Source organism: Haplochromis burtoni, unplaced genomic scaffold (assembly GCF_018398535.1).
Source record: "Haplochromis burtoni strain Fernald_Lab_line unplaced genomic scaffold, NCSU_Asbu1 Contig_1235, whole genome shotgun sequence".
In the NCBI taxonomy this organism is placed as follows: Eukaryota; Metazoa; Chordata; class Actinopteri; order Cichliformes; family Cichlidae; genus Haplochromis; species Haplochromis burtoni.
Window position 1 is genome coordinate 7,756 of NW_024583596.1, and position 13,002 is coordinate 20,757.

Below are 13,002 nucleotides of genomic sequence, written 5' to 3' on the forward strand. Positions count from 1 at the left end.
TATAATGATGTTTTATGTTACATAAAATTGATTCATGGATCACTTAACAAGAAGGCTATGAAAACTATTACTATTTGTAGTAATTACAAATTATTTGAATGTATGTAATTCTTTGTATTACACCCCCTGGCATATGTTAATTTTGTTCTGTTTGTATACATGTTCTGTATACTGTTTCTCAATAAAGTTTAAAAAAAAGATCGGGTAGCGACAGGGGGTGCTCCGCTGGGAGGGGCGGAGCTGCGAGACTGGGTCAGTGTGCACACACGGAGAGCACTTCAGAGTACTGCGTCTGGTACTGCAGCAGGTAAGTGGGTGCCGGTTCAGTTGTGTTTATGTGTACTGAGTACATGGTAGCGCTCCAGAAAGCTACAAACTTAACTTCTTTACACCGAACCAAACTCCGTCTAAAAATGTGCTGATTTTTAGTGTCGCGTGCTTTTCCGGAGGCTCGCGAGGTAAAAGTTTGGTGTTTCCGGATGAAAGCGAATCTGTTTTTAATTCGGCATTAGTGTTTGCTCCAAACTTCACGGGACTCCGTGAGAATCTGAATTTTGGCTTGCCAGGGCTCAGCTCCTCACTGTAACACGGTCGTTCACCTCAATGAAGACGTGCACGAGCCGTGCGGGGCAGGGGCGGATCTAGAGAAACTTTCTTAGGGTGGCATGAGGGTGGCAAAGAAATCAAATGGGGTGGCAAAATCAAAGCCTTTTTTTTTTTCAAACACATATGCAGGTGGTTACATATGGTTAGAATAATTCAAATGCAGTAAGTATGCACGTTTTTCATATAAATATAGTCTATAACTTAATTATTGTCTGTAGCCCACATAATTACACACTTTAGTTACATAAAACATGTGAGTTTTGATTATATGTACTGTATAGCCTGTATAATAAATAAGTATGTAGCCCAATAAGTATAAAATCCTGAAAGCTACACAACATGAGGCGGTCTATTTACAAACACAGGTCTAACTTGAGTTTCACTGTTTTTTGTTAGAATACAGTCACATTGTTACAGCTTAAATTACACAAAATGTCAGAAATCTGCACTGTCATGAACAAACATGTAAACCTAATTTTTCATGATTTGTTGGATTAACTCACTGAGGTCTGAAATACAACCGGCGATTTTGACTCCTTTTGAGTTTACATTTGTATTTTTTTCCCCTTGCCTTGTTTGGTATCTTTTCAGCTCAACTGAATTTAGTTGTTTTTTTCACTGACATACTGCATTAGTATTACTGATCTGAAATCACACAAAGAACTTAAGATCCTAGTAGTATTTTTTTTACTGTAAAAAAACCCACAGACATGTTGAGTAAATTTTTATAACTTGAAATGCAAATATAAATTTTACATTTTGTAAACAAACAACTATTTATCTAAAAATGCAGCCAATACACCTGCCGTTTCTTTCATTTTGTATAACCATTTAAAAATCTTACTAAAACTAAAATGAGAGAACAATCAGGTGTTGCAATAAGATGCCCCACAAATGATGTGTGTCAGTAAAAACAGGAGAACAGCACAGGGAGAAACCTGCAGGCCTGACAACTGCAGGTGTATCACTCCGCTGGTTTTCTGCTTAGTGACGGTGTTTACATTGCAATTGTGCCTCTGTGACATTCATTAGTGCCCTCACTGACACACAAAACAAAACGACGACTACACAACACACTAAGTAAACACTCCACACTAAACGTCACAAATCTCCTATATCTAAAAACTCTCTCCCTCTCTCTCGCTCTGTCTCGCTGCCGTTACCGTCACTCCTAAAACTTTTCCCTCTTCCTAAACAACCAAATCACACGTGTTGACTTTTTTTAAATTGGCCGACATGGTACTTTTTCCACCGATAGGAGAGAGGTGGCTTTTCTTCCTTTCTTTACTGTTTTCGTGCTGTCCTTACAAAACGCTTAAAACACACACACACAAAAATGTGATGACAGTATTTAGAAAAAAGCGTGGCTGATATATATTATCATAACTCTGGATTTACTGGCCTGTAATTAAAATTTAAAAACTTTGAAGTCCGAATTTTCAATGTGGGCTGAAATAGAAACTCAGCATGGCTGCAGCTTGTTGCTGTGTCAGCTTACATCAGTCATGTGATTTGGAGGTGCAGCGTGTCCGTAGACCACAGAGGGTTAATAACACTCACCTTCCTTCCATTTCCAGAGTGTAACATCCACCCACCTGTGTAAAAAGCGAAATTCCCATGGTGTTGTTCAGAATGTGCTCTGGCACAATCATAAGCATCGCTTGCTACTGAAAACAAGAAAAAAGCCGGTCCTGCTATGGGCTGAACCATTTGTTACTGGTGAGGCGGGTTTATATTCAGTTTTAGCATTTATAGTGACTGTTGACTGTAACTACGCTCAAACTGTTAATGCTATCTTATTTTAGTAAACAACACTGTCATATCCAAAACTGGGGTGGCAGGGGATCATTTTAGGGTGGCACTTGCCACCCCATGCCACCCTTCTAGATCCACCCCTGGTGCGGGGACGAACGACGTCAAATTCACGTAGTTCACCTGTAGTTGATGAGACAGGTGAGGCCGACACGCGATCCTCACGCACATGTCACTGCCGTGGCAGATGTTTAATGATCGGATCCAGAGCAGTCTGTGCGCCTGGAGCATGATGAGGAGGACACGGAGCCATGAAACTTGAGGAGGTTCCCCTCATGTGTGGAGGCGCAGCCATCACGGCACACTCCTGCTGGGACACCACAGAACAGATGAAAAGTGTTGAGGTCACAGTGGGCTGTCCTAGTTTGGGGCATGTCCCTGCTGTCCTCCTGCACCTTCACCTGTCTCTGTGAGCGTCTGTTGTTATGCCTGAACCTGTGAGGTTTTATGGGACATCAAAGTGACGACCAGAATGCTATCAGGTTCATCAGACTCCTGCTGATTTGTTGTGGGGTAATAAAGACAGCAGTTTTCAGTTTTATTTGTCATATGCAAGTTAGCACAGGGTCAACATTGCAATGAAATGTATTTGATGAGCAGAAGACAGTCACTCAGCAGAATGGTACAGTGGAAAAAATAGTAAAGAGCAAAATGTTAATAAAATATAGTAAAAGAAAAAAGATTAACAGTTGACAGACTAAATATATATATGTATATATAAATATATGTACACTAGTGATTGAATAAAGAAAATCTTATATAGGAATGTGAGGGGGGGGGGGCAAATGGGATATTGCACAGTGGCAGGAATGAGCAGCAGTACAGACTGAACAGTACAATAAATTTTTGCATTTAATACAGTATTGCACTTTTTTTTCTCTTAATATAAATACCAATAAAGTGGAGTGACCAGGGAACCAGCGGCTCTTTAAAGTGTCTGAGAGATGAAAGAAAGCTGACTCACTCACTTTAATGTTTAACTCACCAGTTAGTTAATAATCAATCAACAGATCAATATAAAAAAAACTGCATGTCATGTAGGCTGCATGTTACATAAGACTGCGTGATGCAGTACTCCTTTCTGAACATGAGTAGTACTACTTTATGTAAGACCGCAGTACCTCCCAGCACAGAGCTCATGGTCGGGGTCATTGTCGGGGTAACGGCTGTCCTGTGGGCATTTCCACAGTGTCAATCTGGACTGTACAACTCATAAGGTCAATGTTTGTGTTTCGCCTGCTGCCCTCATGTTTATGACATCACCAGGTGTGTTAATGACATCAGAAAGTTTTTTATTCTGGGATCAGGGTCTAGCCCGACTCGCCGTCAGCAGAACTTCCTGTTGTTATGAGTGGAGGTCACGAAGGTCGTGTCAGCGTCACGCTGTTGTCCAGGTGACCGTTATACTTCGCCCACGTTCCTCTGAGCAGTACAGGGAATGTCCCATCAGACCTGTTTCACCAATCAACAAGACACCTGCTCAGCTGCTCATTCATAAGGCGATTAGTTGATTCTCCTAGCAGCTGATTGGTGATTCACTAACACAGTACAGGTACATGTAGTACAGGTGAGTTCAGTACATGATTTGATTTAAAACAACTGACCTGCTGTTTCCATGGCTACAGTGTCCTGCTCTGTGATTGGCCCCAAAGATGTCGTCAGTGAAGGTGCACCCCATAGTGAAATCAAGCGCTCTGATTGGTGAAGGGCCGGTGTGGGAGGAGTCAGAGCAGACCCTGCTGTTTGTTGACATCATAGGGCAGAAAATCCACCGATGGAGTTCTGCGACCAATCGCATCCAGTCTGTGGAGACAGGTGGGCCAATCAACATTTTCACCTGTCTGACGCTTACCTGAATGTTGACCATGTCTCACCTGTCCTTCTCCCCTCAGCTGACACAGTGGGCTTCGCGGTTCCTCGCAGGTCAGGCGGGTACGTTGCAGGTGTGGGTCGCAACATTGTGGCTGTTGATTGGCAGACGCACAAGGTGACATCACTGGTGGAGGTCGATGAAGACAAACCGAACAACCGCCTGAACGATGGGAAGGCTGATCCGAGTGGACGACTGCTGACGGGTCAGTCTGCACACCTGGTTACTGTCTTACCTGCCTGTCTCTCTGTTGCTATGGTAACAGTGGGATGTGTTTTAGGTACGATGTTAAAAGATTACCCGTCCGAGGAAAGGAAACAAGGAGCTCTGTTCTCTGTAGCCCCTGACCTCACTGTGACCAAACACCTGAGCCAGGTAACTTAACCTGCCTGTGATACTGACTAAGATAATCCTGTTGGTGTTCTTAATCAAGTGGCTGTATTAGGGCTGTTCGATATAACGATATATATCGGATGACGATATAAAAACATCTATCATTTCATATTACGCTATTGTTTGTTTCGTGGTGTCATAAAATAAACTGTTTACGGCAATATTTATTCATGGTTTTGATGGTCACTGTAGTTATTATTAATTTCTTAAAGTTCTCTCTTTCTCTTATATTTAATACAACCACACTACGGACGGACAAGCGCCTGTTTTTACGTGTTGTCGTTAGCAACAACGACGGTAAAACCATCGCGTGGCTCCGCTGTCCGCTTGTTTGTTTTCCACGTAAACCTTTCACAATAAAGCTCAAGATCCTGTTGAGACTTTTCAAAATAAACTGAATCACGTGAAAGATGCAGAGAGTTTACGGATGAGAAGAAAAAAAAGAGCCGTCAGGTGCTAAAAAATAAACCTTAGACTCAAACTTTGAAAGAAAATGGTGGCCGTTACAACTAATGTCTAAAAATGTATAGTTTCATGCATCAGTAAAAACACTCGAATCCAGGTAAAGGACGCCCAGCTGGAAAAACTTCACACAAGTCAAGCTGCCCGAGATTAACAGAATTTACAGAAAATATTACATTTTTGTGATTTATATCGTTGTCAGGACAATAAATGTCTTATATCGGGATATGAGATTTTGGTCATATCGCACAGCCCTAGGCTGTATTAATGACATCAGCCAGGTTGGCAGCTCATTAAACAAGACAGTCAATGAGCCCCGTTAACGTGATACCTGACCATGTAAAATAAATGTACAGTCTCACTGTACCTGCCTGTCTGTCTCACCCGTCTGTCTCACCTGTCTGGCTCACCCGTACCTGTCTGGCTCACCTGTCTGCCTCTCAGGTGGACATCTCTAATGGGATGGACTGGTCTGAGGATCAGAAGACGTTTTTCTACATCGACAGTTTGGCTCTGACTGTCGACGCCTTCGACCACGACCCCAGCACTGGACACATTGGTACCTGTGTACTTATGCTGCACATTGTGTGTGCTTATGGTGTAGTACATCTGTATTTATAGCCGTGTTTCCTAGGTAATCGCCGTGTGGTATGCCACATTCAGGAGGGGGAAGGGATTCCCGATGGGATGACTCTTGATGCTGAAGGTCGTCTGTGGGTGGCCTGTTACGACGGAGGGCGGGTCATCAACATCGACCCTGCTACTGGTTAGTTCTGGTTCTGATGATTAGTCCTGGTTTCTGCCGATTCTGGGTGTTTCTGTAAGTGCGGTCATTTTAAAGTGGTGGTGATGATGATGATGTACCTGTCATACACTCACAGGTGTGCGGCTGAAGACGATCTCTCTGCCGGTGACGAAGACCACCTCGTGTTGTTTCGGAGGTCCAGACTACTCTGAGCTCTACGTGACCTCGGCCAGTCTTGGCCTCAACCAGTCTGAAAGCAAACAGCAGCCCCTGGCTGGAAGCACCTTCAGGGTGAGTTGGCAGCTCTTGTGTTCCCTTTTAATAAACTTTTGACACTTGACTGTGAGAAGATGATGAAACACAAAGAGCTCTCAGACTGTTTACAGTAGATGGACGTACTCAACTTTTATGTCACTGACCCAAACTGGAGCTCAGACTTCTTGGGTCATGTGTAATATTGTAAGGTAAAGACCCTGCAATAATACAGAGATATCCCAACAATCAGACAACCCCCTACAAGCAAGCACTTTGGCGACAGTGGGAAGGAAAAACTCCCTTTTAACAGGAAGAAACCTCTGGCAGAACCAGGCTCAGGGAGGGGCGGGGCCATCTGCTGCGACCGGTTGGGGTGAGAGAAGGAAGACAGGATAAAGACATGCTGTGGAAGAGAGACAGAGGTTAATAACAGATATGATTCAATGCAGAGAGGTCTGTTAATACATAGGGAAAGGAAAAACTCAATGCATCATGGGAATCCCCGGCAGCCTATGTCTATTGCAGCATAACTAAGGGAGGATTCAGGGTCACCTGGTCCAGCCCTAACTATATGCTTTAGCAAAAAGGAAAGTTTGAAGCCTAATCTTGAAAGTAGAGATAGTGTCTGTCTCCTGAATCCAAACTGGAAGCTGGTTCCACAGAAGAGGGGCCTGAAAACTGAAGGCTCTGCCTCCCATTCTACTTTTAAATACTCTAGGAACAACAAGTAGGCCTGCAGAGCGAGAGCGAAGTGCTCTAATAGGGTGATATGGTACTACAAGGTCATTAAGATAAGATGGGGCCTGATTATTTAAGACCTTGTATGTGAGGAGCAGGATTTTGAATTCAATTCTGGATTTAACAGGAAGCCAATGAAGGGAAGCCAAAACAGGAGAAATCTGCTCTCTCTTTCTAGTCCCTGTCAGGACTCTTGCTGCAGCATTTTGGATCAGCTGAAGGCTTTTCAGGAGTTTTTTAGGACTTCCTGATAATAATGAATTACAGTCGTCCAGCCTGGAAGTAATAAATGCATGAACTAGTTTTTCAGCGTCACTCTGAGACAGGATATTTCTAACTTTAGAGATGTTGCACAAATGGAAGAAAGCAGTCTTACATATTTGTTTAATATGTGCTTGAAGGACATGTCCTGGTCAAAAATGACTCCAAGGTTCCTCACAGCTGTTACTGGAGGCCAAGGTAATGCCATCCAGAGTAAGAATCTGGTTAGATACCATATTTCTAAGTTTTCAGGGCCGAGTACAATAACCTCAGTTTATCTGAATTAAGAAGCAGAAAGTTAGCGGCCATCCAGGTCTTTGTGTCTTTAAGACATTCCTGCAGTTTAACTCATTGGTGTATGTTATCTGGCTTCATGGACAGATAGAGCTGGGTGTCATCTGCATAGCAGTGAAAATGCATGCTACGTATACTAATAGTTGGCTCAACAGTGCTCTGACTGTTTGTCAGCCTGGCTACAGAGCTGAAGAGAAACCTGGGGTTCTTATTTTCTTCAATCAGTGACAAATAGTAAGATGTTCTGGCTTTGCGGAGGGTTAGTGGTTAGGGTTAGGGGTTATGTCTCTAGGGGTCACCGCATATATTCATATGTAAACATATAAATAAATCCACTTTTTTTTTTTACATTAGTAATTTCTTTTGTGCATAATTTTATATTGTTGTTGATAAAAAATTAATTAAAATGGTAAATGGCCTGCATTTGTATAGCGCTTTTCTAGTCCCTAAGGACCCCAAGGCGCTTCACACTACATTCAGTCATTCACCCATTCACACACACATTCACACACTAATTAAAGCAACAAAACAACCTGAAGAGCCGGTTGGGAGCCGAGAGAGCCGGCTGTTTTTAGTGAGCCGAGCCGAAAGAGCCAGTTCTCCAAAAAGAGCCGGAATTCCCATCACTACTGCCCTGACTCGTGTGTGTGTGTGTGTGTGTGTGTGTGTGTGTGTGTGTGTGTGTGCGCGTGCGCGCGTGCATGCACAGGTCACAGGACTCGGGGTCAAAGGTCGACCTTCATACGCTTTCTCCGGATGAACTTCAGGAGGAGAAGACCTGATCCATCAGTGAACTCTAACTGCCAATCACAGCACAGATCAACATGATGAACTAATCAACATGTTTACTGATTACTTGTCAGTCAATCAGTGTACTGATACATGATTAACAATCATCAATCACACAGATTAATGATGCTTTTTGTTGGAAATAAAACCTGAGTAACAGAGGGATTGTGGGTAATGTAGTGTCAAACAGAACACACTGCATCATGTTGACAAGGTGCGCTTTATTAACACACCAAGTGCAGAATCACCACCAAACACAAACACAGACACGTACAAGCATTGCTACACGGTGATCTAGAAAATGTCTGTACATGTAGAAAACGTTGTGCTGCCATTTTTTTGTCTTTGAATCTAAATGATGAAGAGGAGAGAAGGGGAGGGGCTTCAGTCTGAGACTGGACCTCTAAAAGGAAACGGGGACTGCAGAAACACTACAGAAACATCAGTGGGAGTCGAGGTGTGTCGAGCACAGAGCCCCACCTGCCAACTTCACTGTCGTCGTGAACCTGCTCAGGTGGATTCCGGTCCACAGGTGGGAGCTCCTTGTGTTTCAGCTACAGCGGCCCCTCAGTGCCACACTCCAGATTGCAGCGCTGAGTCGTGACCTTTGGGTGACCAGCTTTGCAGGTGTGTGTGCATGAACAGCTGGAAAACAGCATATTGTGGCTGGTGAGGCTCTGCAAGTTAACAGGCTAACTGACAGATGTGGGCTCAGGAGGGTGGAGAAGGGGCGGAGCCACAGATAGACAGAGTGATACTTCAGTGAGGCTCTGGTACCTGCAGTAAGGCCAGTAGATACAGTAGAACACAGTAGAATATAGTGAAGGTAGAACCCTGTACAGTTAAAGAAACAGACCGGAGAAGCCCATGCACTCTGACCCTTCGGATGTTTGTTAGCCCTCGTGGTGTGAAAAGGCATGTATGCACCTTTGTTCCAGTCCAAACCCAAATGCTGCTCTACAGCATCGTCTGTGGCGAGGCACAACTTTGTTTTTAGCACCGCGGGTTCTCGGTTGTCACGCCAACGGCGTTCAGAGCCACATGATCTGATTACAGGAAGTGGAATTCTACCTGACCACAGACCACATGATCTTTGTCAGGAGAGGTCAAAGGTCAGATTCAGTCTGTAAAGTGCTCTGAGTAACATCTGCTGGGAAGGTCATGTGATCTAATCAAGTGTTATTTTATGTCTGTGGCGAGGAGGAAAGGCAATGATTAGGACTATATCAGTTCAGCTGGAGGGACGCTGCCCCCTGATTGTTCTGCCACACTGCTGGACTTCAGTCAAAAGGTGTTTAAAACACCTGCTGAAGTGTTCAGCTGACAGCCAAAAAGCCAATCACAGCAGGACAGGGCATCCTTCCGATCGATCCGGTTTAGCTGAGGTCAGGTGTGTGGGCGCCCAGTCTATGCACAAAGAAACCAATAAAATAACATAGAAAACATGATGTCATCAGTTAGAGCGATCAGAAAAGTTCAAAGTGCTAATTGGTCCCATCAATGAAAAGTGGGCGTTGTCACTCTTCGTGACTTCTCAGTAGTGCTCCTCGGTGTGGGCGGGGTCACAGAAGAAGCGAGAGCTGCGTTTGGCAGTCCGAGCCGTGAAGGGGACGGTCTTCAGAGCTGTAGATAAGCGAATAAACAGTCAATCAGAGGACAGCTGACACGCCTGCTGTGGTCACTCACGTGCCTTGGCAACATGTTTACCTGTTATGATATCCTCGATAGTGCCGTCCTTCCCCTCATAAACATGGCGGCTGTCTTTTCCTTGGCGCCTTCTGAGCTCCGTGATCAGCTCCTGCTGCTGCCGCTTCCCTCTGTGGGACGGAGACTGAGAGGGGGAGGGGCTTCAGTAGGGTTAGGGTTAGGCTGTGACACGACACGTCACCTGATCGATCGATTAGTGATCTGAATAAACCTAAATCTGACCCCCTGGAGCCTCCTGACCAATCAGAGACTGTTGAAATCATGATGTCAGCGAGGACAAAGAATTACTGAGCTTCTGTCATGGTCTCCGTGCCTGCCCAGCTGGCCCCGCAAGGCTACATGTGTTTGTTTTGCTTTCTCTCTCTCTCTCTCTTTCTGGGCGGAGCTCACTGCGGGCTCCCGCCCTTGGCCCACACACCTGTCCACTATTTGAGGCTGGGACACAGATCTTCTCGTCGCTGGATGATTGTACTACAGACTTTTCCTTCCCGTACCTGTGACCTCCCTGCAGTGCGTGTGTGTGAGGCTGGGCATGAAGACGAGAGCGAGTGTGAGAGAGCTTCCCCTTGGTCCCTTGGAGCCTGGATTTTCCCCTCACTGTATATATTGTGCACCGGTGTTGTAAATAAACTGTGTTTGGAAACGTCAACCTGCTCTGCTCTTGAGTCCTTACTCTCAGTTGTGACAGCTTTATTTTTAAAAACAAAGATGTAAAGAAACTTTCAGAGAACCGAGGTATTTTAAAAATACCTGAAAACTAAACATTTTGGTTTAATGTAGGAATTCAACATGGAGGTGCAAGCATAAGCTCCTCCTCCATCAGGAGGTCACATCCAGCTGACATAATGGGAGCTAAGTAATGGATTATGTCATGAAGTTTCACCCTGGTCTCCTCTTCCTCCTCCTGCTGCTCCTCCTGTTCCAGTTTCTCCAACAACATCTGCTCCTGACGCCTCCTCTGCTCGTTCTCCTCCTCAGCCAGCTGGAGACACACAGAAACATATTAATGCAAAACTAAACTCAACTGATATAGGCCTACTATCAGAGAGGGAGCATGGTCTATAGACAAAGGTTACCCACCCTGTAGGCTTTGATGAAACGAACAAAGATTGGGAAGAAGACAGACGGCGGCATCGTCTTTGAACTCTCTCCGAAAAACTTCACGGCATCTTCAAAGGCATCCTAAAGTTTACACACACACACACACACACACACACACACACACACACACACACACACACACACACACACACAACACACACAAACAGACGAGCAGCTGGTTATCATCAGTCTACCTGTTCTCATACCTTAAAAAGACTAACAATACATAAAACTGATTAAGAAACAAGTTAGAAACATGTGTAAAGCTTGCAGGTTTAGTGTTGGTAGTGTTGTGGGTTTACCCCTCTTCTTCTCCTTCTACCTCTTCTTCTTCTCCTTCTTCGTCTTCTCCTACCTCTTCTCCTCCTTCTTCGTCTTCTTCTCCTCCTTCTCCTTCTACTTCTTCTTCTTCTCCTTCTACCTCTCCTTCTTCTAATATTAATAATAATGGATTGCATTAATATAGCGCTTTTCGGGACACCTCAAAGCGCTTTACAATACCACTATTTATTCACTCTCACATTCATACACTGGTGAAGGCAGCTACAGTTGTAGCCACAGCTGCCCTGGGGCAGACTGACAGAGGCGAGGCTGCCATATCGCACCATCGGCCCCTCTGGCCAACACCAGTAGGCGGTAGGTGAAGTGTCTTGCCCAATGACACAACGACCGAGACTGTCTGAGCTGGGGCTCGAACCGGCAACCTTCCGATTACAAGACGAACACCCAACTTGAGCCACGATCGCCCTTCTTCTCCTTCCTTGTCTTCTCCTTCTTCTTCTTCCTCTTCTTCTCCTCCATCTTCTCCTTCTCCTACTCCTCCTATGTGCTCGGCTGTTTGGTGTTCACAGTTTGAGCTGATTCTGCAGGAGGAATTGCACCTGAATCATGGCTGCGTGGTACCACATGGTGTACGTGTGTTTCTCACCTGAGCAATGCGTGCGTCCTCCTGCAGTTTGCTGAGCCGTGATTCGTTCCTGCTGATGAAGTCTTTGAGCGTAGCGTTGTGCGACACGCTGAACTCTCTCCAGGTGAGCTCCATGCCGCGCTGGAGCTCCTTCACATCACTCAGCACGTTCTCCAGACTCACTGCACAGTACAGGTAAACGAGCTCAGGTAAACAGGCATCTCGCAGGGAGCGCAGCGTCCTGATTGGCTGTCAGACTCACCTGCGGCAGCCTTGTCCACGTAGTGAAGCTCGTTGTAAAACAGAGACACAGCAGGATACTTCTCTCTCACCACGTTGCTGATGTAATGAAGCAGCGTTTGTGTCCTGTCGGTTGACTTGGTCTCCAGTAACTATGCAGAAAATGCACAACCATGGTAACCGCAACAAACAACAAGGCTCTAGAGCAGGGGTGTCAAACTCAAATACACAGTGGGCCAAAATTCAAAACAGGAACAAAGTCGCGGGCTAACGTTAATATTTATTGAAATATATTTATTCCTCCAGATATAAGAATGAATCTTTTCTTATGGACTCAAACATATATTAGCTGTATAATACCAGTAGGCCAGCTCTAATAGTAATTTGGTATGGCTTCGCGGGCCAAATGTAATTAGGCTGCGGGCCAAATTTGGCCCGCGGGCCAGAGTTTGACACCTATGCTCTAGAGTGTGCTCCAAATAAAGAACTTTGTGATGAGAAGACTGTTCGTTAATCATTTACAAATTGATACTGTTTGTATGGACAGCAATTAAAAACAAGGTGAACATGTAAAGCTGTGGCGTTAAGCGATGCGGTTGGAAAATTTGGGTGCACCTAACTTTTGTGCTGGTGCACCTAAGAAAAAAAGTTAGTCTAGAGCCCTGAAACACACAAACGGTCACAGCTGCGTGTTGGGGCCTATTAAAGCTCGCTCTGGGGATATGTCCACACTAATGCGTTTTTGTTTGAAAACGCATTGTTTTCTCTCCGTTTTGGCCTCCCGTCCACACTGAGATGGCGTTTTCCCCAAGGAAAAACGCA

The 13,002-nt window shown here is 44.9% G+C and overlaps 2 protein-coding genes across 3 annotated transcripts in view; one reads left to right on the forward strand and one right to left on the reverse strand.

Annotated features, from left to right (window-relative positions):
- The first annotated feature begins 213 nt into the window (after window positions 1-213).
- Window positions 214-8,390, forward strand: rgn (regucalcin). Its single transcript, XM_005952055.2, has 8 exons — window positions 214-307; window positions 4,044-4,233; window positions 4,311-4,493; window positions 4,569-4,663; window positions 5,588-5,702; window positions 5,778-5,909; window positions 6,025-6,179; window positions 8,146-8,390. The coding sequence occupies exons 2-8, from the start codon at window positions 4,071-4,073 to the stop codon at window positions 8,194-8,196; spliced, it is 894 nt and encodes a 297-aa protein (XP_005952117.1). The 5' UTR covers window positions 214-307; window positions 4,044-4,070; the 3' UTR covers window positions 8,197-8,390.
- A 713-nt stretch (window positions 8,391-9,103) lies between these two features.
- The window catches only part of fmnl2b (formin-like 2b), a 32,653-nt gene continuing 28,754 nt past the window's right edge, over window positions 9,104-13,002 (reverse strand). For both annotated transcript variants that reach the window (XM_042216752.1, XM_005952056.3), the window contains 6 exons: window positions 12,203-12,332; window positions 11,962-12,122; window positions 11,013-11,114; window positions 10,816-10,914; window positions 9,933-10,056; window positions 9,104-9,848 (listed from right to left, as the gene is read on the reverse strand). In XM_042216752.1, the coding sequence (XP_042072686.1) occupies window positions 9,760-9,848; window positions 9,933-10,056; window positions 10,816-10,914; window positions 11,013-11,114; window positions 11,962-12,122; window positions 12,203-12,332 (705 nt within the window). In that variant the 3' untranslated portion in view covers window positions 9,104-9,759. The remainder of the gene's footprint in view (window positions 9,849-9,932; window positions 10,057-10,815; window positions 10,915-11,012; window positions 11,115-11,961; window positions 12,123-12,202; window positions 12,333-13,002) is intronic.

Bases quoted from the DNA above. Each gene is read 5' to 3' on its own strand.
- rgn (XM_005952055.2), top strand. From the start codon at position 4,071: ATGTCGTCAGTGAAGGTGCACCCCATAGTGAAATCAAGCGCTCTGATT. The intron at 4,234-4,310 runs GTGGGCCAATCA...TTCTCCCCTCAG, and splicing joins CATCCAGTCTGTGGAGACAG to CTGACACAGTGGGCTTCGCG. The intron at 5,910-6,024 runs GTTAGTTCTGGT...ATACACTCACAG, and splicing joins CAACATCGACCCTGCTACTG to GTGTGCGGCTGAAGACGATC.